The sequence below is a fragment of the Poeciliopsis prolifica genome, unplaced genomic scaffold (assembly GCF_027474105.1).
Source record: "Poeciliopsis prolifica strain line A6 unplaced genomic scaffold, Auburn_PproV2 SCAFFOLD021, whole genome shotgun sequence".
In the NCBI taxonomy this organism is placed as follows: domain Eukaryota; kingdom Metazoa; phylum Chordata; class Actinopteri; order Cyprinodontiformes; family Poeciliidae; genus Poeciliopsis; species Poeciliopsis prolifica.
In genome coordinates, this window is record NW_026562396.1 from 789,000 (window position 1) to 816,705 (window position 27,706).

Here is a 27,706-nt window from a genome sequence, read left to right on the forward strand (position 1 = left end):
TTTGGCATGAATTAATGAATTCATAAACGACAACATTGCCCCTTTTAAATGATTTATTGTTATATTAAACAATCCTACCATATTTACTTTGCTTATTTCCTCTTCCATCCAAATTTCCATTGGATTTCATTCTACCCCTTTTTGAAATGCTTGACTATACTGTACATTGTTTAGACAATATTCATATGCATGTTTTTGTTTGTTTTTCATTATTGAAACATGCTGAACTTACTTATCCACGATCGAACTGAGATACATGATTTTTGTGAACCGATTTCACCTCTTGTCTTGTCAGAAGATCTTCACCCACCTCTGTAGCAGAATAGCAGTTCGCCATCCAACACGTGTTCAATAATAAATAATCCACAGGCAAATGAAATAAAAGACCAGCTTCCAAGTCTCCTTGTCAGAGGTAGATGGTGACAGGATGCAGCACAAAACCTTCTCCTAAATTCTTTGTTCTAATTATATCCCCTGTGCTACGTCCCTTCCTCACACTCTCAAGGCCTATCATTCAGCTGAGGTGGTGCGGAAAGGAGAGTCGAAATATAGCTCAAGGTCAGACACAACCAGGGTTGGGTAGTGGAGAAATAACATGGAGAAACAGTGCATGTTTTTTCTTTTTATACTCTGTTAGGTCTGAGGTGGAAATTGGCTGAAGGAGTGGGCAGGGTTTGGAAACAAGACCACTATTAAAGGCTGAGGCTTGACCCCGGGAGCAAACTGAGTAGCACTGCAGAGGAGAGAGGATATCGTTCAGGATGCCAGAACCGGCCAAGAAACCAGGTATGTTTCTTCATTTAGTGACACTCAACTTACAATAACTTAATGTCTTACCTCACATTACGTTTGCTATGGTCACCGTCACACCAAATGTAGTTTTTTTTTTTTAGAAAATTAAACAAAAAAGGAAAACTATTTCAATGCCCTAAAAATTTAGAAAGTATTTGTATGAATTGAATAAAGAATGAGGCAAATATCAAAACAAATCATAAGCAAAAAATAAAAGCTTGACATGAGTTCAAACTTAAAGTCACTGACAATATACAGAGTTAACAACCACTGTATCTTCTACTTTATAATTGCATTTGTTTCTTTGTTTCATAATTCATTCTGCTGGTTTTAAGATTTAACAATGCTCAGGTGGGAGCTGAAAGAAGCACACCAGGTGCAATAATGTGTGCCATGTTCAAAGTGCTTTCAGCAGGAAACAACTCGGTCACTTCAGGAACTCTTTTCAACGCGCCCCCAGGTGGAGGCTTCGGATGAGATGAATGCCACACTTGTCACATTTCTGGCATGGCTGCATACACAAAATGATCCAGAGATCCAAAATTCCCAACAGGATTCCAGCCTGACAAATGATAGCCACAGTTTCCCCTTTGAGGGTGAGGATGAGCTGCTTGTTTGTGCGATCGAATGGCACAGTGGTGTCCAAATGGCTCACTTGTGTGTGATAAGACCTGCAGTGTGAAGGATTTGAGCAGCACAGAAACTGTTTGGATCATCTTGAGCCTGTAGTTATACTAATAGCTGTTCTTAACACCCTGCGGTCTGTGTGATGCAGAAATCATTTGACAACCAAAGCTAAATAAGGAATCCACCTGTTTTTATTTTTTTCAAAAAACAATATTCATTCAGCTTCTATTATGCTAAATAAATACACCCATATTTACAAACTTAGGAAACATACTGATATTCTTCCCATGACCACATAAACTGAAAGTGACTGTGATGTGAATAACAAGACACAACATCCTGGCCATCATGCTTTCACAGGATGGTACAAGGTCTCAGAAAAAAAAAAAATCAAATAACTTTAGCTTCCTTATCCAGTCAACTGTTATTATGGTTCCCATGTTGTAATTCATATAAGAAAATATGATTGTAAACATTGGCTGGGTAAAAATGCTGGTTCGAACCCCCACTCTCTGTGTCTCAGTCATTGTGACTGCGTCGTTTCTTTCAGATTGCCCCAGGGCAGCTGTGGCTACTTGTCGTAGCTGACCTTCAGCATGCGAATGGGTGGAAGACTGACAAAACATAAGAAAAAGTACTTTCTAGTCCTGTGGACTAGGTAAAGAGTTATACAAGTAAATGCCACGTGCCATTTATTTAACTCCAAACAGGGATAATTCAAAACTGAGGACTACTCAGGCATTTATTATATTTGCAAAAACAAAAACTGTATGAATCTAAAATGAATGCAAAATCTTGAAAACACTACTATTTTCTGTTCATCTGAAATTATTTTTCCACTGTGTATATCTCTTAGAAAAAAAACACAAAATTCCCCCCTCTTCAAATATGAAAAATAGGGAATTAATCTGCATATGATGAGGTCTCATAGTGAGTTAATGAACAGAAATAGCTTTAAAAATGCCTGGTGAAAGTGCATTACCATTCCAACTCTACAAAGGCAGTCGTGGAAAGACAACATGCAGTGGAAAGTACTTTGACAAGCCTTGTGGAAGCCAAACCAGACATCCCTGAACATGTGTTGTGTTACAGGCTTCTTAAAGAAGTGAGGCTTTCTACGTGACATGCGCGTAACAAAACAGCGACACAAGTAACCTCAAATATGGAGAGGAAATGTGGTGTGTTGAACAATCCAAAGCCATTATTGCACAGTTTATAAGATGCCTTTAAACAAGCATGTGGATCTGCGGAACACACCTGTCAAATTTATGTCACTCGTCAGGTTGGAGATATTTTGAAAAATAAAAGACTGCACTATGGTGTGTAATGATTTTCACTACTCCATTGCAGAAAGATCCCCTTACCCATCCATTCATCCATTGGTTCCTGCTTTTTAGATGGCAACACCCTTTTAATATGTTGTGATGACTGGAACCAATCAAAAATAATTACTGTTTTAATATGCCTTGCTGGAAAATGACAGTCTTAGATGGTTGTATTTATTTTTTTAATACATTTGTTTGTCTAGTTTTATTTTATTTTTTGTATTCATTGTTAGTTCCACATTGTACTCCTATGCTCCATCGTCCCACATTTAAATCTGTAAATAGCATCAGTGTCTATGTAACATACATACAGCTCAGGATTCCAGGCACACCATGCTGTGTGTTAAACACCTCCACCGTCAGAGCTTTCACTCGCACTATTTTTAGACCCCTTTTAAAGACGACAACTGTTTGCCAGCAACAACTTTTCCAAACAGAGACAAAGCAGGAACTTTAACAGATGGCGTATTACGCAGGCACAGCGCGAAGACCTTTACAAGGAAATATCATGGTCAGGGTATCATTCCTTCTGCAGGTCACTAAAGACACTCAGCCTTGTCAAAAACATCAGGTGTTTCAACATATTGTGTTTTTGATATTTCCTATTTTGATTTATGACTCACAATCTAAAGTATTTTAGACTTAAGGGACAGCCTTATTTTCACCTCAATCTGAAAAATTGTTTGTCAACATAGTTTAACATGAACTGCATTTCTTCTTTCATATCAGCAGAGATTTTGGGACATCATTTTAGTGTATTTCATTTAAAAATGTTCACATCTTTGAGAGAGTTAGAATAAAGCTCCCCAAAATAAACCCTAAAGTGTGCAGGCAGATTTGGGTCACTTTAATAGGACGTAACATTGATGCATTGGTTTGAACAACTGGACATGCAATTTTTTTTATTCTGTTTTTTTGTAATAAGACCTTTCGTTTATTAGCTGCTGTGATGCCTCTGAAGCTTTTAATCTCAGCTTTCCCCCTGCGAAAAGAGATCAACATAAGAGGAAGCTCCATATCCCTTTGGCATTGACACCAGGGTTGATTAATCACCACTCAGCAAAAGAACCAAGAACCGAGTTCCCTGATCAAAAGGATCACACTCACTGTTTCACGCTTCAGAGAGTGTACTTTGACTCCAATGTTTTTAGTTTCAGCATTTGCCAAGAAGCCAAAGACTCAGGAAGCAGAGGAAGGCTGCTGTGTGGTTTTTGAAGCCGAGACAGAGAAGTCTGAAGCTAAAGTGAAATGGCAGTGCAACTCAAAGGACATTGCCAGCGGCAATAAATATGCAATCACAGCCGCTGGAAACAAGCACTCCCTCACCATAAAAGACATCACCATGGAAGATGCCAATGTCTATGCCGTGATTGCTGGCGGTTCAAAGGTCAAGTTTGAGCTGCGGGTCGTATCAAAGCCAGGTGGGAGACTTTGATGCTGCAGCTGTGCATTTGAGGCCTCTGATCACTCACCCACAGCTCGTGTACTCGTCCCCGAGCACAAAGCACAGCACTCAATTTAGAAAACCACTGAGGCAGTAAACACTTGATGCACTGCATGCGCTTGATGTTACCATGATTCTACATCCTCTGATCAAATCTCCGAAACAACCTGAGGTGTTTTTTTGTTGTTGTTGGCTTTTGAAGAGTTGGTAGAACATGTTGAGAAATTAACAACTTTTTCCTCCACCAAAGCTTTTCGACGAATAAATTAAAAGCCAGGCTTTGATCAGAATTTTCAAAAAAACTCGGTAAAAAAAACGGAGCAGCGCTCACCTGTTGGAAAACTAAAACATTCAAAAAAGGAGCTTTGCTATACGCCATAATAAAACAATTTGCAATTTTGAGAAACAGTTTAGGCCTAACGTTAAAACAGTGCTTCTTTAACACTCCACAAGTTTTTAAATAGTTGATTATCCTTGTTCATTGTACCAAAAACAGAAATTACAAAGTGAATAAACAGATGTGCAAGTAATAAAAGCTTTTTCCTCCAGATGAAAGTAATAAACTAATGATGAGTGTTTACTTCACGTTACTCTGTTGTTCATTAAAATATCTGTGGTTTGAGAAAATGCTCTTAAGGGGCTTATTTTCCCATTTGTTTAGAAATTCCTTAAATGTACCAAACAGTCCTTTTACGAATGCCTTGTGTTTCATTTCATCCAGGATATTAGCACTGCATTTTCCCAGATTTTGCTTACACAGCAAATTTGGAAGTATTATTTCAAGTCTCTTGATTGTGTTAAAGTAACAGTTTTGAAAGTGTTAAAGTGTTAACACTTTCAAACTAAACTCATCCAATAAACTCATCAGTTTATTGATGAGATTATTCTCATCAATGAGATTATTCTCATCAATAAACTCTCGCATATTGATGAGAAAACGGCCTGAAATGTGACCGAAGAGCAAACTTTCAAAGATATTTGTAACATTTTTATGTTTCTTAACCATGTAAGCACTAAAACGGAGGGTTTTATTTCGTAGATTAATTGAAATAAATAAGGTTTTTACACCTTTATTGAGACATGTGAGTCCAACGTTTTACGTTCAGTGTTTCTGATGAAAATGTTTTCCGCTTTTTCTTCTATCACCATAATAGCTTAAAGCATAACAAAACAGAGGCCAATTCTGTAGAAATATAATCACACTTAACTGTCTAGTCTATTACTGTAGGAGGGGAAGCATTTTAACATCTGAGCCTGCCAGAAGCTAAAATGCAGGCTCAGGATCGATGCAGTATTTGCAGCATTTGCATATAAAACTTATGGCAGCAGCTCAGAGAACAAGTGTCATTACGTAGAAAAGGGGAAATCCCCTCTTCATTTCTCCATCTTAGAAGGGGGATGAATTTCAATTTTAACAGAAACTTATTAGCTTGCCGATATATGCCTGCCCATAACATTCTCCCCAAATATTATCCTATTGATATCAAATTTATGCCAGAAGTTCATAGAACAAGTGTGATTATGAAGAAAAAATTATTTCACTCTTAATTTGTTATTTCTTCAACCTAGGAGTGGGATGCATTGTTTAGCAATATGGATTTTGTCCCTACCAATATCTGCATGCCCTTTCCATTTCCCCCAAATATTATCCTATTGATATAAATCTCATGCCAACAGTTCATGGGATTACTCTGATTATGTAGAGAAGGTGAAATCCCTCTTAACTCTTCATTTCTTGAAGTTTGGAGGGGGAGGCCTTTTTCAGCGAAGCCTATTATTAGCTGCCAATATCTGCATGCTCCATGTATTTTCCCCAAATATTATTCTATTGATTTAAAACTTTGCATCCATTTATGCATCCATAAAAAATAATCAAAAACATGATAATCTTAACATGGAACCTACCTTGTTATGATAAGCTCCAGACAAGAAGCCCCGCTCCTCGGGCAAACACGTGACGCCACAGTTACGTTACAATTGTGAGAGCAACTCTGTCTGGTGTTGATTTCAAAAGAGTTGCTTAAATTTAACTCTCTGGGATATCACTAACTCTTCAGGGAAACATGTCGGTGAATTAGACTGAACTAGTGTTGAATAAACACTGTGAATTTGCGGTGTAGTGTCACTGACTAACATTGCACAAGTGGACTGTCACTGTGATGTACTTAGGATGTTTATATTTTAAATCATGAACGCAAATGTTTGGAAAAAAAACAGCTAAATGGCAGCAGCTCTCCACTGTCCGTACTGCCGCCACGCTCACTCTCCCATCACGGTAACCTGGACCCCGACACCAGCACATTGTTTCCTCATGAGCAACCACCACTCTGCAGGCCCTGAGCATTGTCATGAGAGGCACTGATAACATGTGGAAAAGTTAGCCTGCCACTTAGATATGATAAGACAAAAGAAATATTTACAATTTAAACGTTCAGCCCAGCATATTTGCCAAATAAATACTAACTTCCCAGGCAGAATGTTTACTTTCGCTGCTTTTTTTCTCTTGTGTGTAAAAAAATAAAATCAACACAGAGGTTCCAGCTGAGGCCCCTGCTGGTGAACCTGGTAAAGCTGACCAGGCTTCGGTTCCACCTCCTGCAGCTTCCACGCACGGAGAAGTCTCTGCTCCAACACCAGATGCTCACCCAGCCGAGGGTAAGTTACCGTGTACCATCATCAGGCTTCCACTGTATTTTACATTGAAACATTTCATACTTTTTCAGATCTCTACGGAAGATATTTTCTATATAGACTGAATTAGCTGATATTAAATGCAGATTCTTGTCATGCAGTTTGTTCATTTTTAACTTCCTTTCACTTTGTTTTTAATTAACTCAGCCTTCCTTGGTTTGGATTGGATTTTTTTCTTTAGATGCACACCCTCCAGACACCAGACAGGACTTGACTGGACTCTTTACAGAGAAACCTCAGTGTGGAGAAGTCACTGTGGGTGAGTGGGTTTGATGTTGATGTACAGACATTGTTTTGATGGAAATCTTAATTCAGTGCTTCAATTTTTTAGTTTTACCAAGTAGAAAAAGTTCAATATGGATGAAGAAAAGCAGAAACAGAAGAAATAGATGCTGGTCTCTCATTACATTGTTGCCAGTATTTCAGTCCCATTACTGAATCAGACATGCTAAGTTAAATTAGCATGTCTGCTAAATTAGACAGACCATTGAATTTCTAATTTGTTTCATGTTGCAACAAATTTGCAACATGAAATCAAATGTCTCATTATTTTTTCATTTCCACATCTTCACCCAGCTGTTTGAAGCAGCATTAAGAAATGACAAAATTCATTACTATAAGTAGAAATAATCCAATTTAAAAAATGCAACAATGCTGCTAACTTTCAGAACTTCATCATTGCTGTATGTGTATTTCTTGTACAAAGGTGAAAATATCACATTTGTGGCTAAAGTAAATGCTGAATCACTTCTGAAGAAACCCAGCGTGAAATGGTTCAAAGGGAAGTGGATGGACTTGGCCAGCAAGAGTGGAAAACACCTGCAGCTGAAGGAAACTTTTGACCGCAACACCAAGGTAAACAGAAGGCAAACTGAGAAATATGTTGATTGTTCATCATTTGATTGCTGATTGGTTGTATTTGTTGACATTTATTAGCCATGAGAAATTGTAGAAAACAAGTATAAAACTATTAGAGGCAACATATTTGTAAATACTGTACTTTTTTTTTTTTTTTTTTTGCCAAAGTTAGTCAAGCTCTTTCTTCAGACACATGTTAATCACGTATTGAGCTGCATATTGGACTCTCTGTATTAACAAAGCAAAGTTGCAAAATTTTTGGTTGTTTTGTTGAGTGATATAGTTCAGGATTTGTGTTCTTGAACCTTGTACGTCATCATTATCTGTCGTTTCAGGTGTACACATTCGAGATGCAAATCATTGCTGCTAAGCCTAACTTTGCTGGAGGTTACAGATGCGAAGTTTCATCCAAAGACAAGTTTGACAGCTGCAATTTTGACCTTGCCGTACACGGTGGGTGCTGCGTATGCTTTGCTTTCGATGTATTATGATTAAAGATGTTTCATCCGTTTGGGATCTGCTCTTGTTTCAGAGGCCCGAGCTCCTGAAGGTCTGGACATAAGAGCAGCTTTTAGACGCACGTAAGTGACAGTACATAAAAAGTTTTTATTTACAACAAATTACATAGCTTGAATTAAGAATCTGCTGATCTTCTGCTGAATTTGAGCTAATATTGTGTTTTAATGCTGTTTGAAAAAAAATAATTTGACATTTTAATTCTAATTAACTTTAAAGTCAAACACACAATATCTTAGTTAGGGGTTAATTCCTACTAATGATGTTATGCTAAAGAGACAAGACAAAAGTGAGTTGATGTCTTACTAAACTATAAATGCTTTACTGGCTAAATGGAAAAATGTTTATGTTTTTTCAGCTTGAGTAACACTGATTTCAAAGAAAACAAAGTTTTCTTTAAAAACTTCATTTTAAAGGAAAAATTAAGTTTTTGAGGGGGGTTTTAAAGAAAATAACCAATGTTATTGATGTCTGACCATAAATGATTTCAGTGTCAAAAAGCCTTTACATAGGTGCTTGAGGGAATAGCTTTCTGCATGACTTTGTAGTTGTACTTGAAATCAAAGCCTAGAGGTAAAAAATGTATTTTCTCGACAGAATTCAAGTTAAGAGTTTTGTATTAAGCAGTGCAAGAAATGAGTATGAAAATGCACTGTATCAATATCATAGTATGTGTGGAAAATAACTGAAAAAATGCTAACTTATCAGGAGTGAAGGCGGTAAGAAGAGAAGTGGAACAGCAACAAGGTAGTAGAGATTTGGTGCAATCATGGAGGCTCGTTGTCAAATTCTAAAGACTTGGATTGTTTGAAAACAGAGAAATCAGGAACTGAGGCTTTGCTCTCTTTCACGGCCTGAATATTCTCTGCATTCAAGCCAAACAATCCAATGTTTTGGATTTCACAGCCACCAGTTGACCGAGTTTTGAGACTGACCACAGGAGGAAGATCAACAGAGAGCTAAACCTGGAAGTTAAATGCCAAAAATTAACAAGGTGTTAACCTTTAACTTCATGATTTGGTGTTCCAACCATTAAAGAGCTTGCAGCAGCATATGTCAGCTTCTTCTGATCCCCTCCTGAGTCTCAATCAAAACAGCCGAGCCAGCTGCCCAAGCAGCCATGTGGCTGAGTGAGATTTGGCGGTGGTGTTATTGTACTGAAAGTGCAGGATGTGCTAAGACATTCAGGCTTTTCAGCAGCAGACCACCTCCTGGGGGGGTTGCCTCATAGAGGAAGTGAAGCTACAGTGTGTTGTAACTTCACCACTCGGAGCAGAGGCTCACCTTCACATGCTGTTGGATCAGAGGTTGGAGATTATCTCGTCTCTGCCCCTGTTTTCATCTTTCATCCCACTGATAAGAAACAAACACACGCTACAGATGCCTGCTTTGCTTCACGACTGTTTTTGTTTTGTCATTGCTTGGACTATGGCTGCAGCTCAGTGAGATGGTTTTGAGCTTCTACATTTCCTCAGAGGATATGTAGAAGGACTTGCTACATATTGCATCTTTATGTCATGTTTCTCTCTCTACCCCCTTTTTTCCTTTCTTCGCGAGGTACCATGTGACCTCCCAAAGGAACAATCAGCTACTGCAAGACACGACCAAATCATGAGTTGTTTGCAGCTGATGCTGATGAGTAAAGACAGGGTTCTTGCACATTTTCCATTTCTAAATTCCAGCTGTTTACCGACTCATTTTAAAGGCTCCAAGATTGTGCAGAAAAGCCCATTTCTAAACCCAAACAGCATGCATGTAAGTCTTGTTTTGATCGTGTTTCATATTTAATATCTTGTGATATATTCATATCGCAAGCCTATTTAGGAGCGATAAGATTCTTATCTTTCCTTGACCTTCTTTCTCATGAGCTTATTAAATTGAGATAACTAATCTTAGGCGTTTTGTCGTTATAACAGTTCAGTTACCTCAAGATAACAAAACACCAAGCTTGTTTTGTCCTGACAACAGTTTTCCAAGCACAGTAACATGGCATAAAACAATTTAATGCTTTTTTCTTGTTACTGCAGTTATTCAATTATCTGGAGTTGTCACACAAAAGTTTTATTTATCACACAATAGAAAACGTCAACTTCATTTGGTTATAGAAACCGTTTTCATAATTCTATTGTCTTAAAACACAGACCTTTAATTTGGCAATTGCTCCTAATTCATTTAAATATTTAGCTCTTCATCTTGTTATTTATATGAAGTTTCAAAATCTCATTTTATCAGGATAACTGTATCTCAAACTTTAGTAAAAGTATCATGAGTTTGAATTATCTTGAAGTAACATGACTTCATTCTGAGCCAATGTTGAGAAAACCAGTGTTTAAGGATTTTGTTTATTTTAACAGTTTAATTGTTTTTCTTTAAGATAAGAAGGTTGTACATTTTTTTGCCTCTCGTAACTGTTCTGTTGAAATATTGCAGCTAAAATTCACTCTTGAAGAAATAGATCTTTATATTTATATTAAGACAGAAATCAATACATTGAGCTCGGCAGGTGTTCAGGAGGAAAATGTTTCCCATTGAACTTCAAACAAGTTGCTATATGTTATTTCATTCTTTTCCATACTTGTCCAGACTGGTAAAAGTTTAAAAGAATACTCTATACGTTGTCATTCTTCTGAAGCCTTTTCAAACCATTAAAGTGGGAGAGACTTGTGACTGCAAAACCAACACCTAAACCATTGTGTGCATCTCTGATAGAGCAAAACCGCACAATGTTACCACACATGTCTTGTTGCAAGACATGTGTGGTAACATTTTTAATTTTGTAGAAAGCAAATTGGAAAATAAAGTGTTTCATTAGAAGGAAACATCTCCAGTGGCACGTTTCTGTTCATTGGAGAATCTAAACGATTAAGCCATGCGCTACACTGTTGATGCTTTTTGATGTCTGCAGTAGCACAGATGGCAAAGACGATTCAGGAGAGCTGGACTTCAGTGCCTTATTAAAAAAGAGGTGAGGAAATAAACATTTTTAAAAGTTCTACTCAGAACAATGATGATGTTTTTTTCGCATTCATAAAAATGTCTGACTTGTTTTTTTTGTTTTGTTTTTTTTCTTGGTGATCTTTTGTCCACAGAGAGTAAGTCATTTTTATAATTGCAAACTGTATAACAGTAATCTATAGGAAACAAACTTATGATCACTAATAAAAGTTTCACTTAATCGTTCTTATGAAAGTCAGTTATATATATATATATATATATATATATATAGCTTCTTAACCTTATATTAGCGTAAAATTAAAACATTGCAATATAAAAGCAAATGCAATATTAAACCTACTTGTTGCATGGCGTTAGCATGTGTTCTGACTCACATTATTTGATCCTAAATGTGTGCAGTTTGCTGAACCCTTTCATTCCTAATTACATAATATCTGTATTTTTCTTAGTTGTCAGAATTCTGATTTTGTTTTAAAATATTCTTCTCTGCATGAGTGAAAGCCTTCTGACATGTTCACAGGTTGGGAATTGTATTTATCTTTTTTTTTTTTAATAAAAGTAATTGATTCAAAAATCACTGCAGGAAAAAAAAATACTTTTGAGGATGGGACCATTTCTGAAAATTGTTTATCTACTTTTATTTCGGTCTTTAGAGACTTGATTTGGACCAGAGGTGAAAGATTTGGGATTTGACTCCCCACACATTTGAGAATTACTTTAGCTTGGGAAAAAATACTTTTTCTGGTAATTAATTATGTGATTTTCTTCTGAAACAAATTACTCTTAATCAGTCTTTGACTTCTGCTGTTGGTATCATTGAGTATGTGGCTAAATATGCTACCTAGGGCATAGTGTTGCGGAAGTCATTATATTGAGACCTGAAGAAGGACGACATTTGGTCTAGTAAAGAGCACAATACCTCCATATCATATCAAGACCAGCTGGTTAAAGGTTATGCTGTGTTTGGTGCACAAAAGACAACACTGCACTGGAGTTGAGCGTCTTGTAGTAGCTGGAACCTTTTCATGTTATGTCTGCCAGCCGTCACATTCCCATCACTCTGTGCCACTGTGACAACTGTTAATTCCTCGATTCGACCACCCATGTAAAGCTGTAATGGGATCCATGTCTGGGTGTAGTGACCTTCACTCACCACTGACCAACAAACTCTTGAGAAACACCTTGATAAAACTCCAGATCACTTTTGATGCCTTAATTTCTGCCCTCTGGCACTTGTTCTCAACATGTCAGCTCCTTGCAAACAGCAATCATATTAAAATGTTTCTATTATTTCTAAGTTTTTAGCATATTTTTAGACTATAATATTTGTTAATTTTATTGGTGATTTATTGCTTTAATGTATTTTGGACAAAAAAAATACTGGCACAGTAGGGCTGCTTTTCAATAATAATTCATTTTTTCAGTCGTAGCTTTTTGTTCGTGATTTACATTTCAAAGTCTTTGCTTCATGCCTGATTTTAACAACATTTTCCGATTGTCTCAGGTCCATCAAACCGGCACACATGAACACAGATCCTGATCTTGACGTGTGGAACATCCTGAGTCACGCTCCCCCTTCAGAATATGAAAAGATTGCTTTCCAGTACGGCATCACCGACCTGAGAGGGATGCTCAAGAGGCTTAAGAAGATGAAGAAGGAAGAAAAGAAGAGTGAAGGTCAGTATGCCGGGATTAAAACCGGCATTACTTCATCTGAACCTGCAAAAACGTGAAAGCCTGATTTTCATTTGCTATTTATATTTAGCATTCCTCAAAAAGCTGGATCCTGCGTATCAGGTGTTAAAAGGCCATAAAATAAAGCTGGGAGTTGAGGTCGCCAATGAAGATGTGGAGGTGAAGTGGTTAAAGAATGGCCAAGAAATCCAAAAGTCTGGAAGGTTTGAACTTACTTGCATATAATAAGGACATTCTGCACCCATGCATCACTATGTACTTAACTATGAATGTTCACGTCTCTCCCCTGTATCTGGATCATGATGACCTATCCTTTCATTACATCTTCAGCAAGTAAGTATCTTCTGAGTGTTGCTGAAAAATTGATATAAAACAATGCTATCTTTGTGTGCTATGAAAATATTCTCGTTTTTCCAAAGGTATATCTTTGAGAGTGTTGGAAACATGCGCTACCTTACCATAAACCACTGCTCCTTGGCAGATGATGCAGCTTACGCATGTGTCATTGGAGAGGAGAAATGCACAACAGAGCTCTTTGTCAAAGGTAATAAGTAGTCAGAAGCAGTTTGGACCAAACCAACATACAATTCACTTTATGTTTCTCGATTGTTTTGCCTTTAGAACCTCCTGTTACAATCGTAAAAAATCTGGAGGATCAGATGGTGATGAAGGGTGAGCGGGTAGAGTTAGAGTGCGAAGTATCAGAAGAAGGAGCCAATGTGAAATGGTGAGATGTTATTCTCTACACTTTTAGTAGGTAGTGGTTTGGCTTCATGCTAGTGAATCATGGCTAAAAAGTAAAAAACAAATAAATAAATACAAGTTGTGAACAACCATGTTAAACATAATTGCCAAAATAAAATCTGCTTTCCCACTAAAGGTGTACTGATAAAAATCATATTAGCAAAAAGCAGACAGAAGTGTTTCCACAATCATATCAGCTTTCATGAACAATAAATGTAAATGTCAGAGGTCTTGAGTTAAAATGGCTACCTTGTAAATGGATAAAGAAAAACAAAACACTGAAGAGGATCAAAAATACCTCAAAGACCCCGATTGACATGATCAGTGAATGGTAATGTGTTCCTTGTGCAGGGAGAAAGACGGTGTTGAACTAACCAGAGATGAATCCCTGAAATATCGCTTCAAGAAAGATGGCTGCAAGCATGTGCTGATCATTAATGAAGCCACCAAGGAAGACGGTGGACACTACAAGGTCAAAACCAATGGAGGAGAGTCTGTCGCTGAACTGCTGGTCCAGGGTCAGTATCATACTGTTTCTTCTGTCAGTCATGAATTGTCCAAATAGACGTCACATCATAGCTGGCCAGTCGTTGTGCAGCCTTGTCATTCTTGGCAGGTTGACTTTGCGTAGCTTGTATAGATCCCCAAAGGTTCCGGCACCAGAAGTGTGTCAGCTAAAGTTAGAAGATGTACATGTGTATCACCTGAAAGGCAGAGATCCGTTCAATAAACTGCTGGCTCTCTTTCTCGGTTTCTCAGCTCTAGGTGAGTTGTTTGTTTGGAAGTGAAAAGGAAGAATGTGACCTCATTTATGGCATTATTTACTGACATTTTATCCCAGTCAGTGATTCAGATGTTATGTTTCCATCCTCCATTAAAAAAGGTTTGAGACAATTTAAACCTCCACATACAAAATATACTCCATCTAGTTCCACCCACGACTTCAGTTCATCTCTTAAAGTACATGACCTCCTTTTAAACTTCAAACAACTTTGACTACATGCATGGCATCATAAATATTTTCACATTTTTGTTTTTCTTAAAGTCAAATTTTTGTCCAGTTGTTGCACTGCGAATAGCTTTCCCTTTATATTCCTGCCTTAAATCTGTTTTGATCTCCCAGGAGTTTTTGTGGATAATTTGAAGCCCAGTAGCTGCTCCTGCTTTTTATATGCCTTGTTAATTAAACTCCAACCTGCCAAGAATGACCAGCTGCAACACTGAGACAGGGATCAACACTATAGTCCATGGCAGAGTTTCTAGTATAGCGCCATTCCCACCATATCTGCTTATTCTGCCTGGGCCGTGTGCTGACTAGCGTAGCCTTTGAATTTCACAGTGGACAATTTCTCCCATGCATATTTTCTTGTGATATATAGAAATAATCCAGAGCTCCTGCATATGTTTTTCAGGATGTACCCATTTTATTTTTCTTCACAAGTCATACACACTTCCTTTTTTGTCTCAGTTGCATTGCTGTATAATGGAAAACGATGCTTCACACTGGACCTTTATGATTACACCTCTCCTCAAATGGTGCCCCTGCAACTTTTTCCATCAAAAGTGTAAAGGCCTTGATGATTTTCATTCTGAGCTCCTTGAGCTTGTTTTTTTTTTTTTCTGACTCTGCAGAGAAAGAACTAGAGATCTACCAGAGCATTGCGGACCTCACGGTGAAGGCAAAGGATCAGGCGGTGTTCAAATGTGAAGTGTCGGACGAGAACGTGAAGGGAACTTGGTACAAGAACGGTGTTGAAGTCAAACCCAATGCCAGGACGAACATCTCCCATATTGGAAGGTGATGACACTGAATTTGCTAACTTATGCTTGTAAGGTGACATGTACATGTTATGTAATTGGATCCCATGTCCACTGACATGATTTTCAAAATGTTTAAACACAGAATCCACAAACTGACCATTGATGAAGTGAAACCTGAAGATGAGGGAGACTACACCTTTGTGCCAGACGGCTATGCTTTCAACCTTTCTGCTAAACTCAATTTCTTGGGTAATAATTATTTCTTAAGCTTGGAAACTTCAAAGCCATCATTTGATCCTCGCAGGCCAAATGTTTAAAGAATTTCTCCTTTATATTTGATCTTTCAGAGGTGAAGATTGATTTTGTGCCTCGCCAAGGTACACAATTACAAACTTATACTCTTGCATTGCAAAGAACAGTAAAAGCCAGACCCCATTATAACCATATGCATTATTTTTGAAGATCCTCCCAAGATCCACCTTGACTGCATGGGCCGCACGTCCGATTCAACAATCATAGTGGTGGCTGGAAACAAACTGCGTCTGGATGTCCCCATCACTGGAGATCCTGCTCCCACGGTGATCTGGACCAAAGGAGAGAAGGTAAAAGAGACGTGACACCTGGTGTTGTTGATATTCTGACAGTAGCCATCTGTCCAGAGGAGATCTGGCATCTGAGACCTGCTGAGAAAGTTTGTCATTCTACAATCCTGCAATTTAAGATGCAAGCAAGAAAGCCCAAGCAGGTTCTAACATATTTATTATAAGCTCAAAGGATGCTAATCACTTTTAAAAACTGTTGTATTGTCATGTATTTGTTTTTGCAACAAGCATGCTGTGCCCCACTAATGCCAGGGAAACTAATGCATTGGCTTTTTTACCCAACAGACAGAGCAGAGTGCTACTATTATCTAAAAGCAATAATCTTAGGTGAATCAGAGGTTTTCCACCCTCCCTGTCATCAGCTTTTACTGCTTTGCTGTCCTTAAGGCTAGTTCTGTAAAACCTGATGGGGAAGAAAACGCAGGGCACTCAGGCAGTTGGACCCTAAATGATGGAGAGGTAAGTGCATGATTATATATATATAGATTTTTTTTCTTTGTTGTTGTTTGTTTGCTTGTTTTGACTTATTTGGAGCAAGTCTGCATGACGGCAGCATTGGGCTTCAATATTGATAGTCTGTTTGAAACAAAGAAAGGAATCAAATTTCCAAAAACGGTTTAATGCAAGAAAGATGTTAGTTATGAGAAAAGCCATTACTTGTGAATTAGTTAACCTTTAATGTTTAAAATATTTCATTAAAACCAATTTTATATTGGATACCAGGCTCCTCACAATATAAGGAGAATATTTTCAACAATAGGTAACAAAAAAAAACTTTTTAAATATTATTTCAGTTTTTGCTTTTGTGGTTTAAAGTATTTACAACATAGTTTTTTGAAAATTGAATTCCTGTTATCTCACCAGTAATATAACTAATCTACAGACACAGGGAGAAAACGCCATCATCACTGTAAACAGCCAGCTTTGAAAATGCTATAAAATTGTACTAAGACCCGAAAGAACTAATATGTCAACACTACCAGTTTGCTGTTTAACTATGACAAATATTATAAAAGTACATCTAAAATATAGATTTTTATGTTTTTGTTAATTTTTATGCACCAGTCAAAGAGCATGATACTAGCAGCATGCATTATCTTTGATTAAGATAAGCTTGTGTACTGAAGCCTCTCAAACAAAGATGACCGGAGACTGAGCAGTAAGTATGTCATGCATTGTGCTTTTATACAGTGACAAAATGGGGAACAAAATACTTTGTATTTTATATTTATTAAAATACCTCAAAACCCTATCTTAACACAGGTTCCTGCTGTCCAACATTGAACTTTCTGAATGGAAAGTTTGATGAAGAGCTTTTTGTTTGTTTGTTTTTCATTCATTTCATCAGGTTCGTCATGACACGACAGGAAAATGTTAGAAAAAGAATCAAATAAACTACTGACATAAATACTCTGAATCTGAGCTGAAATTAGTTTTAGAATGTGAAAGTTGGGTTTGCACCATGGTACAGCAAAAAGCTACTGGGTTTGAATCCAACCCTGGCCTCTTTCTGGATGGAGTTTGTATGTGTGGGTTCTTTTTGGGTCCTCTCACTCCATACCAGAAACAAAACTGCGAGGTTGACTCATCCAAGTTGTCCTAATTTGTCCTGGGATGGCCTGTCAACCAGACTATATCCTGCCTCTTGCTCAAATACCACTGGGAAAAGTGCCCCTCCTACACCTTCCCAATCAATGATAAGTAAGTATAGATGACTAAGGAATTGCTTGGTCACTTTTCCAAGTGGCTTGCCTCAGTGTCTATCTCTTTGATAATATCCAAAAATCCTTACTAAAGCACAATCGCTTCAGCTCAGGGAAGTTGTAATTAGTTGTTTTCCAATTGTTTTACATAAAAGTATTTTACCACAATGTCAGGCCTGAGTTTTTGCGAAATGTGTTGACTCATTTTTAATGATTAGGTCATCACAGAAGGAGACGGCAGGGTCCATGTGGAATCCACCAAAGGCCACTGCATCTTCACTATCGAGGGCGCCGAGAGACAGGATGAGGGGATCTACTCTGTCGTTGTTCGAAACCCAGCAGGGGAAGACACAGCTGATATCAGTGTCAAGGTTGTTGGTAAGACAAAGATGCTCTGCTCACTGATAATGATAAAATTTACTTTTACAACTAATATGTTCTAACTACATTACTGTCTTACCACATAGATGTCCCAGATCCTCCCCAGGCTCCTAAAATCCTCAGCGTCGGGGAGGATTCCTGCATTGTTCAGTGGGAGCCCCCTGTGTTCAATGGCGGAGATCCAATCATTGGTAACAACACAACTAAATTGTTGAAATTTGCCAGTTTGTGTTACAAATTTTATTCCATGTCATTTCAACACATTTTGGAAAAAAAAACTTCCAGAATATACCTTTTTCTTCTCCTGACACTCAGAAAAAAACATGTTTTGGTATTTTGTTTTTTTTTTTGTTGTCATACTTTAAGTACTAAGGTTGAAAGAAACACATTGCAATTTTTTATTTGTAATAAAAAAATTTATTTAGAGTTGATCAAATGTCTCTTATCCTGGACATCTGGTCTTCCTTACATACAATTTGTCTTTACTTAATGAGCTTCTAAAACTGATAAATTCAATTCATTTTCATTTTCCACATGCTTAAAACAGATTCCTACTTTTTAAAATTTACGTTTTGAAGAAATTGCACGTAGAAGTGCTTTCATAACTAATGGGCTCGTTGCACCTGCAGCGCCGACGTCACATCAGCGAAGTGCGACTTTCTTGCTTCCACTTTGATCTTTCCTACCATGACAGCTAGGAAAGACAAAATTGTATTTCAGAAGCAAAGAAAGCAATACCATGAACATTGTTGTCTTCCAAATATAATAAGTTTTCATGGATTTCCAGGCGATCCTGAATTAAGAAGACGGTGGCTTGTAAATATTCGTAGCGACAGGTTAAAGCTAACGCCACACAGCAAAGTTCGCAGCCTTCACTTTGCTCCGGATCAGTTTTTTCAGCCTAAAACTTTTGGAAAAAACTAGCGGGGGCAGACGGATGGTAAATAAAGGAGCCGTCCCAACGTTATTTCCATCCAATCACTTCTGTATTCAACCTGAAAGAGCAAGTGTATGGCAACGAGTGAGCAGACCACACCCAGACAGCCGAGCAACTGGTCCTCCCTGTACACCCTGCTGTAAACACCATTCTATTTAAGCTCTTCACAGGGAGCATGCAAAAGTAATAAAACTTAATAACACGGCCATATTGTTCTAAAAGTGATAGCTTTGAACAGACAGCTGAACTGGAACCAGCGCTGCCCTACGTTTAAGCTATGGGGCTTGTTGTGCTTCTTCATGATTCGGAAGCAAAAAGCCCAATCCGTGGTCTCTGACACCAACAACAATTATATATTATAACATCAAGTATATTGCTGTAACACACATTACAGCAATATACTTGAAAATAAAGACAAAAATAAGCTAAAAACAATGTCCGTTATAATGAATGAAAATATTTAGATATTTAGACGTGGAAAGAAAGTTTTTGCTCAAAATCTGGATGTAGTAAAAATGCTTTACATGCTCTAAATTGCCTGTGCATAGACAGGAATATAATGTACTGCTCTTGAACGCTAAGGTTATGTCGTGGAAAGGAAGAAACTGAGGAGCTACAGGTGGATGCGACTGAACTTTGACCCCTACCCCGAAACAACCTTTGAGGCCAGGCGCATGATTGAAGGCATGGCGTACGAGATGCGAGTCTATGCCGTCAACAACATCGGCATGTCTCATCACAGTCCAGCCTCCCAACCGTTCGTGCCAGTGGGTGAGTGTTTCTAGGGATCTCACAGCAAGTATATTTTTTTATTCATACACAAATTACCTCAGATGTTTACTAAATGTTTTCCTGTTGGAAGTCTGTCATAAAGACAATTTGATTTCGACAAGACCAACAAAAGAGATTTCTTTAAATGTCATACAATGATTTTAGGAATCCTATGTCTTGCTGCAGCAATATTTGCTGTGGTTTGATCAGACTCGGTTTAGTCCATGAGATGTTTTATTTATGTCACAGAGTTTACTCACCCATGGTCACGAGTAGAGGGGGGAGATGTTTATTTGTGCTACAAGAATATGGTCTCATTTGACTTAACGACATCACACAGGGTGTTTGTGTACCCAATAGAGGAATTAACACTTTGTAATGCTAACATTTCTGAGAACCACTAAAATCATGCAGCTTTAACATGCACATGACTCAGATTACTCTCAGTTCCTCCTGAAATTACTTATATTGGTAATTTACGTCATCATGGTGTGTATTTGTATTTTCATGGACAGTTCAAGACTCTTTATGTTACTAGACAGATTCAACGGGAGACTTGTGGTTGAAAGGCTGTCTATATCTATATGAGAGCAGTGCTGTTTATAATCGTACTCATCAAAACATGACGGAAATCTTAATTTAATAGTTTTGCTATGTGTAGTCTGAGTAACTCCTTATTCAGAATCAGTCCAAGATTATTTTGCTTACAAAAGTAAAGACATCGAAAAGACAAAAGGGACTGACAATGAAACACACGTCTGATATGCACCCATACAGTCACTGGAAAAATGATAAAACTTTAGCTTCCCATGGTAGCACAGAAGAAAACCAATGGAGGATTTGATGCTTGTGGAAGCAGAAGAAGAAACCAACAGAGCCAAGAGCTCTTTAACTCCTGCAGCCAGGAGATTATCACCAACAGCACCCCCTGCAGAGTTAGCCTTCAGTATGGAGGTGAGAGATCCAGCTGACAATGAGAAGCCAGCAGGAGGGAGTGCAAGTTTTCCTGCAGAGGAGGAAACAGTGGTCTCCAAGGTATCTGCTGCAGACAACATGTTTGCAGAAGGAATTATTATTTTTATGCGTAGTTTTGTCTTGTTGCTTTTATCTGCCAAATAATTCAGGAGTGTTTGTGTTTTAAAATCCAGATGATAGTGATATTAAAACATTAGCTGAAACACAAGAAAATTCTTTCCATCTGAGTTTTGTAGCTGATGGTGTAGGTTAAGGTTGTTCTGGATCATAAATGATTTGATTATGTATCGAGTGGCACATAAAAACAGGTTCCGAGTCAATGTATATCCCCCTTTGCCTGTCTGACAGAACAATACAACTTTGAAAAACAACATAATCAGTTGATGCTACGTTGGCCTTCTGAGCAGCTTCCAGAAACATGCAAAGCTCAATTTAGCAATCCATCACATACTTTGTCTGTTTCCCTATCAATAATGCACTTTCTTCTTTTGCGTTTTGCCCAAATAAGAGGCCAAGTTGCTTCAAAGGGATGTAACAGTGGTTTGCTTTTGGCACCTCTGCAGTTAGAGCATTGCATGGGTTGTAACCAATGAACCAAGGTCTTTTTATGCACATCTAAATCATGTCATTTTATCCCCACTAGACGCGTAGCACAGCAGGCACTTAGACCTCAGTCTGACAGTGAACTGCGGGTCAGACAGAGAGCTCATATTTCTCTGCATGAAAGAAGGCGCCACTCACAGGCTTACGGGGTAACAGACTGTTAGATAACTTGTGTCCCACTTAAAAACAGGCTGGCTGAATCCACCCCACTGTGCGTAACCAGTGACTCATTAACAGAGATGAAAATCATGTAAGTCAGTCGACACCATGACTTTCACAGGTGCCCCTTTTTAAGGGGTTTTAATTTTACACATACAAAGACATCAGTCTGGTGTGACTTTATGTAGATTCAAGCTGCCTCATTTGCTCTCAGTTTTACTTGCATTTGTCTCTGAACGCATTTAGCTTGAACATAAAAACCAATATCCAAAAACGTATGCAACATCGAAATCTTAAGACACCAAAAAGAAGCAATAATGATGATGAGTTTATTCTCCGATGCTGCCATTTCTTCATTAGAATAACTTATTTACACTTTGTGTTGCATGTTCACTGGGATACACAAAGCAACACTTTAGTGTTTAGTTTCTCTCGTTCATTTCGATGTAAATAAACAAATAAGTAAATTCCAATAAATTGAAGGGAGATTCAAACATTCAAACATGGCTGAATGCTCTGCAGGCATGTTAGTGGCATCAATCAAGCTCGTCCACTTGTTTAGATGTTCATTCAGTACCTATTGCTTTAATTCTTTAACCGCCTAAGCAGGCTCCTTATCTACCCTCTGCCGCTCTCTCAGCCCCGACTAGCGAGCCCATCGGTCTGCACGTTGAAGACATCAGCGACACTTCTATCACACTGAAGTGGCGAGCTCCAGAGAGGATCGGCGCTGCTAAGCTCGAGGGCTACGGGGTCGAGTACTGCAAGGAAGGCAGTAAGTGCTGCTACTTGCATGCTTCTGATAAGGGCAGCTTATTTTAGAGTTTATCTCCAGAGTGGAATACTTGCAGCAAAATGGCGCGTGAGCTTCACAACTTGTTCAGCTCATGTTCATAAAAAATATTCATCTATCTTTGCTATTAAATAGTAACGCAAACATGACAATTATGTGACTTTGACTTGTGTTCCCATATGGTGGCAGCTGATGAATGGATTCCAGCCATCCAGGGTCTTACAGAGAGATCATCAATGACTATCAAGAACCTGACCACTGGAGACAAACTGCTGTTCAGAGTGCGGGCCTACAACATGGCAGGGCCCAGTTCTCCGGCTGTTCTGGCACAGCCTGTGACTATCAGGGAGATCATGCGTGGGTATTTCTACAGCTGATTCTGATGACATCCCTCATAAGCTTATTCAGTTTCTCATCTTGCTTCATGTTGGTGTAGCAACCAGGAATCTGTGAGGTGTTTGAGTTCTCCAGGTAGAAATGTAATCATTTCCAAAGTCTTTCAAAGCTGCAGTATTTGGGGGTTTTTTTCTGCTCAGTTTCAGTTTATTTATGCAGCTACGGATAGATTTGCTGAGCACAGCCTTCCATCCGATTTGATATTTTTATTGTGACTTACCAGACCTTTTCCTTTTCAATTAACTACTTGACTAATTTCAGAGATTTTTTCTTGTTTTTTATCCCAATCCCAGTCTAATGAATACAGTGCACAATATTATAAATGAGATATGCAGAGTATTCTTTTAATGTTGAAGAATAACATCCATAATCAATAATGAAGGCTTTTTTTTTTTTTTTTTTTTTTTTTTTTTTTTTTTTTTGCTGTACAGAGTACAATTTAGTTTTTCAGCTTTTCCTCCCATGTATTCAAACAGATGTTTGAGATTACTGATGTGTCAAATTTAGGTAAAGACTAAACAGTGATGACTAGAGTTTATTAAATCACCCTGATTTAAGTACCCTGTCTATTTTCAAGACATGCTGAGTTAAAGATCCTCCTATGAGCCTCACAGGTTTCCTAAAAATGTCCAACTGCCCACTTTGGTCTTTTGTTTTCAACAGAGCGCCCGAAGATTTGGCTTCCACGAAATCTCCGGCAAACCCTCATCAAGAAAGTTGGAGAAACTGTTAACATTGTGATCCCGTTTCAGGTGATTTACATTTTGATTTCACAATTATGTTCAAAAGACAGTAAATACCTCCCTACCCGGATAGTATAGTAAATATTATTATTCAAGACAAATAGGAGTCATTGTCTAGTGTTATGATAAACTCTAGAGAATAAATAATGTAATATTATCTTGTGCATGAAGGCGTGGCGTTCAATGACTTATTACACATGTATCACACATTAGTGTGTGGGACACATTATGTTTCATGTTATATGTGATAAACATTAACATTGCACATTGTGAACTTTACATTTTAGAGTGGTGTACATTAACTCATCTGACAGCAGTGAGGTTAAAAAAAAAAAAAAAGTCCCTGAATCTGGTGGTCCCTTCTGGAGGCTTGCAAGAAAGTTTGCAGGCTGATTGCAGTCTTTCGTGATGCATTCTGTCTTTATGAGACAGCTGGGGGGTGTAATTGTCCCAGATTGCTGAGAGTAATGTTCCAGTGATCGTCTGAGCTCGCTTCCTTCCATTTTCCTGAGATCTCTTTCCCTGAGCAGAGCAACTGTCTCACCAGGATGTGATACACCTCATGATGTTTCAGTCCTTAGAACACCGATAGAAACTCCCTTCATTCTTTAACGGTTGTAACAAAACAATCTTTTAGATCCAATATTTAATCCTTGCATTAGACTAGTATTTTGTTTTAACCAAATAACTATATTAGGAGTCAATATTGTGTCAGACTTTGTTAAAGAGTATTGTAAAGGTAACGCTTAGTTAAGTGTCATTTACAGCTTTACATCAATGCATTTTGAGTCTTTGTCTTTGCAGGGTAAACCCAGGCCAAAGGTTACTTGGAGTAAAGACGGAGAACCTCTGGACCAATCAATCGCAAGTGTGAGGAACAGCGATTTTGATTCGATCCTCTTCATCCGAAAGACGGAAAGAAAGCACTCTGGGCACTACGATCTCAAAGTGCAGATTGAGAATGTGGAAGACACAGCAAAAATCATGCTGCAGATTGTTGGTGAGTCGGACAGCATTTAAAGCTTAGCTGGACTTAATTTCTGTAATTGTTTCTTAGTCATTATAAAACGATATTATCCCTGCAGATCTCCCAGGACCACCAGAGGCCCTGAAGATTGTTGATGTGTGGGGCTTTAATGTGGCACTGGAATGGAAGCAACCAAAGGACAATGGCAACTGCGAAATAAGTGGCTACACTGTTCAGAAAGCTGACAAGAAGACCATGGTGAGAATCTATGCCTTTTGTTATATCGACCGGTTTGAAAACATCAAAGTAAACTTGAAATTAATATTTTGTTGTATTATAATTAGATCAACAAAGCATAAAGCTTAGTACATCATTTTTGTGTATTGGTTACTCACATAATGTTTCCCTGTTATTTATACCACAAATTTATTTTGTTGTCAAATGAATGAACAAAAATGTCATTTATTTATTTATTTGTTTGTTTGTTTGTTTGTTTGTCATAAAGGATGTCACTGGTCTCGCATCGCCACCTGTTTATTAATATGATAAAATGTACAATAATTTTGGATGTTTAAAATCTTGCTCACATGTAATTGTGACAAATACTCTCAATAGTAGGGAAACAAACACTAAAAGGAAATGGTCATGCTATTAAGACACGTAACACAAACAAAACTAACAAGTATTCAGAAGTATTTGTATATTTTTATTAGAAAAAAAAAACTAAAAAAAGACTGAAGTGGCAACAGTCCCCTGAAAAAAAGAAAGAATAGACTGACACTTGTTCAGTAAAATTTGATTTATACTGTAATAGTTAATGACTTGAAAATTATTCCGACCATCATTTGCATTGACCATTTAAGAAAATCTAAAATATCACTTGCATAATAATTTGGAACAGGGTGTAATGATGAACCAGTTGGCAAAGATCTCCTTTTGCCACCGTCCTCCGCCTCAAGCTGCCGAGAACAATGTTACCCAGGAATGTCCTAATCTTATCAGCCTTGACCCGGTCTGGATAGTCTGCGCAGTGACGCAGAGGCATTGTTTGCCAGCCAGCATGGCGGTCAGCTCGTGTTTCACTGCAGTCATTATTAGATCAAATTAATTTTACTTGCAACACAATGAGCTTTTACGTGGGTGGTGGTCATCGTGTTACCAATAAGTCTACCTGGTTCATGTCAGAGAAAAGCACTGAGGTCAAATGTGCTTTACGGTCGCCTCATATCCAGTTTCGATCCTGCATCTAAGAAATAGCCTGCACCAAAACGTCTCCAGTTTCTGCTACAATATGAAGACAAGAGGAAGTTTTTCCCATATTTTTCATTAGGGTTAAGATATATTTCTGTCTTTTCCCGATTTCTCTTACTTTTGTCAGTAGTAGGACAGACAGATAAGAAGTGATGTTTTGGACTTATTTAGTTTTATCAAACCTCATTTAAGCATTTTATGTGATTCACATGAAGGAGTGGTTTACAGTCCATGAGCACTACAGACGAACACACTGCGTGGTGTCCGACCTCATCATGGGGAATGAGTACATCTTCCGAGTGTTTTCCATCAACCTGGTGGGCCTCAGCCAGGAGCCACTCACCACCAAGGACAGCGTCTTCATCCAGAAATCAGGTCGGCTCCGTCTTACAACTCAGGGAAAATGATCGAAAGTACAAGAGGAATGCCACAGAAGAAAAAAGTTACCTAATCTTTGTATGTTTCGGCAGGGATTGACTACAAATCTCCCACATACAGGGAGCATGACTTCTCAGAGGCTCCCAAGTTCACACATCCTTTAGTGAACCGCTCGATAATAGCAGGATACAACGCCACCCTCAGCTGTGCTGTGCGAGGAATACCAAAGGTATGCGTCTTCAAATTAGTTCCCAAAACCTCAGGTTCTGCATTTGACAAAATAGGATGTTGGAAATTTAATTTAAGTTATTGCTTGAGATTCAGGACACAGCAGAAGTAACCTCTGGGTGCTTTATGAGACCATCAGATTCAATGTGTACTGTTTTATTCAAAGCAATTTAAACTTGGCAACAGAAAGATATATCTCAACAAAGAGAATTAAGAATAGATTAACAAATTACGATCACTTTATTTAAAGCAAATTTACATCCAAGCATAACCTGTAGCTGGATTGAACCAGTGGCGGCTCATTGTAACATTATTTAACAGTAATTGTTAAATAATATTGTGAAATAAAAGTGCAAAAATATCACATGACTGTTACGTTTTGTTCCACCTCATTAGCCCAAAGTGACCTGGTACAAAAACAAAATGGACATCTCCAATGAAGCCAAGTATCGCATGCTGTCCAAGCAAGGTATTCTGACCCTGGAGATCCGTAAGCCGTGTCCCTTCGACGGCGGCGTCTACATGTGCAAAGCTGTCAACGACAAGGGCGAGGATGTGGTGGAGTGCAAACTGGAGGTCCGACGTAAGTGGCACGATGCAATGGTAACCCGTTTTGTTTTTTACAGAGTAATAGTATTTTGGTACAGAGTAATAGTATTTTGGTAACTTTCTCCACAAAATAAAATATTTATAGTCATTTTTAACTGACATTTATCTGTAGAGAAAAGCTGAATATCCTCCAATCTACGGTATTAAATATACCAGTTGATTAGAATTAATCAATTTTATTCCAAATCACCAAAAATAACAATGCAGGTTTAATCTATACATTTCTATTCTTTTTTTAACACAAAGGGGCAAAGGAACAATCTGACTGTTCAGTTTTGCAGTTTTCTTTGTAATCTCATACAATGCTAATATATTTTAATGAGTTAATGCATATTTATTTCTGATTTGCAGCTCAGATTGCTAAAGAAGAAAAGAAAGCGGCCAGTGAATGAGAGTTTTATCTTTGAATGAAGAGGCGATGAATCGATCTCCAGCAGGATGATGGCTCAGAACCACAAGATGCTTAAGTTACATCCCTAAAAAGGCTTAATCAATAATATCCTTGTCTTTTTTCATCCGCCGACATTTTGGGTTTCTTTCACTGACAGAACTGGCACACTAATGTGTTATTTTGAAAGTAAGTCATAGTTTTATCAGAGTAGCTGTTGCTCTTCTCAGCCAACAAGGATTGTGATTTCTGTGTTTAAAAAGTATATTTGACTGATAATAAATATCAAGTTGTTGGACGATGATGTCTGGATCAGTGTGTAGATAAAACCATAAAAATAAAAATAAAAACTTGACTGCTGGTTTACTTAGTTGTGATTGAACGATTCACCTTGCATAGAGGAATTTTGGGCAC

At 38.0% G+C, this 27,706-nt stretch overlaps 1 protein-coding gene across 1 annotated transcript; it reads left to right on the forward strand.

Annotated features, from left to right (window-relative positions):
- The first annotated feature begins 529 nt into the window (after window positions 1-529).
- On the forward strand, window positions 530-27,653 carry mybpc3 (myosin binding protein C3). Its single transcript, XM_055045239.1, has 33 exons — window positions 530-558; window positions 638-786; window positions 3,896-4,165; window positions 6,721-6,843; window positions 7,061-7,138; window positions 7,586-7,734; window positions 8,073-8,190; window positions 8,270-8,318; window positions 11,159-11,218; window positions 11,343-11,345; window positions 12,713-12,885; window positions 12,974-13,106; window positions 13,234-13,236; window positions 13,323-13,447; window positions 13,525-13,630; window positions 13,999-14,165; window positions 15,280-15,445; window positions 15,551-15,657; window positions 15,756-15,785; window positions 15,871-16,010; window positions 16,398-16,469; window positions 17,932-18,091; window positions 18,181-18,285; window positions 19,614-19,802; window positions 22,180-22,314; window positions 22,522-22,689; window positions 23,392-23,480; window positions 24,276-24,471; window positions 24,557-24,696; window positions 25,905-26,064; window positions 26,160-26,296; window positions 26,692-26,878; window positions 27,256-27,653. The coding sequence occupies exons 2-33, from the start codon at window positions 762-764 to the stop codon at window positions 27,294-27,296; spliced, it is 3,804 nt and encodes a 1,267-aa protein (XP_054901214.1). The 5' UTR covers window positions 530-558; window positions 638-761; the 3' UTR covers window positions 27,297-27,653.
- The last annotated feature ends 53 nt before the right edge of the window (window positions 27,654-27,706 follow it).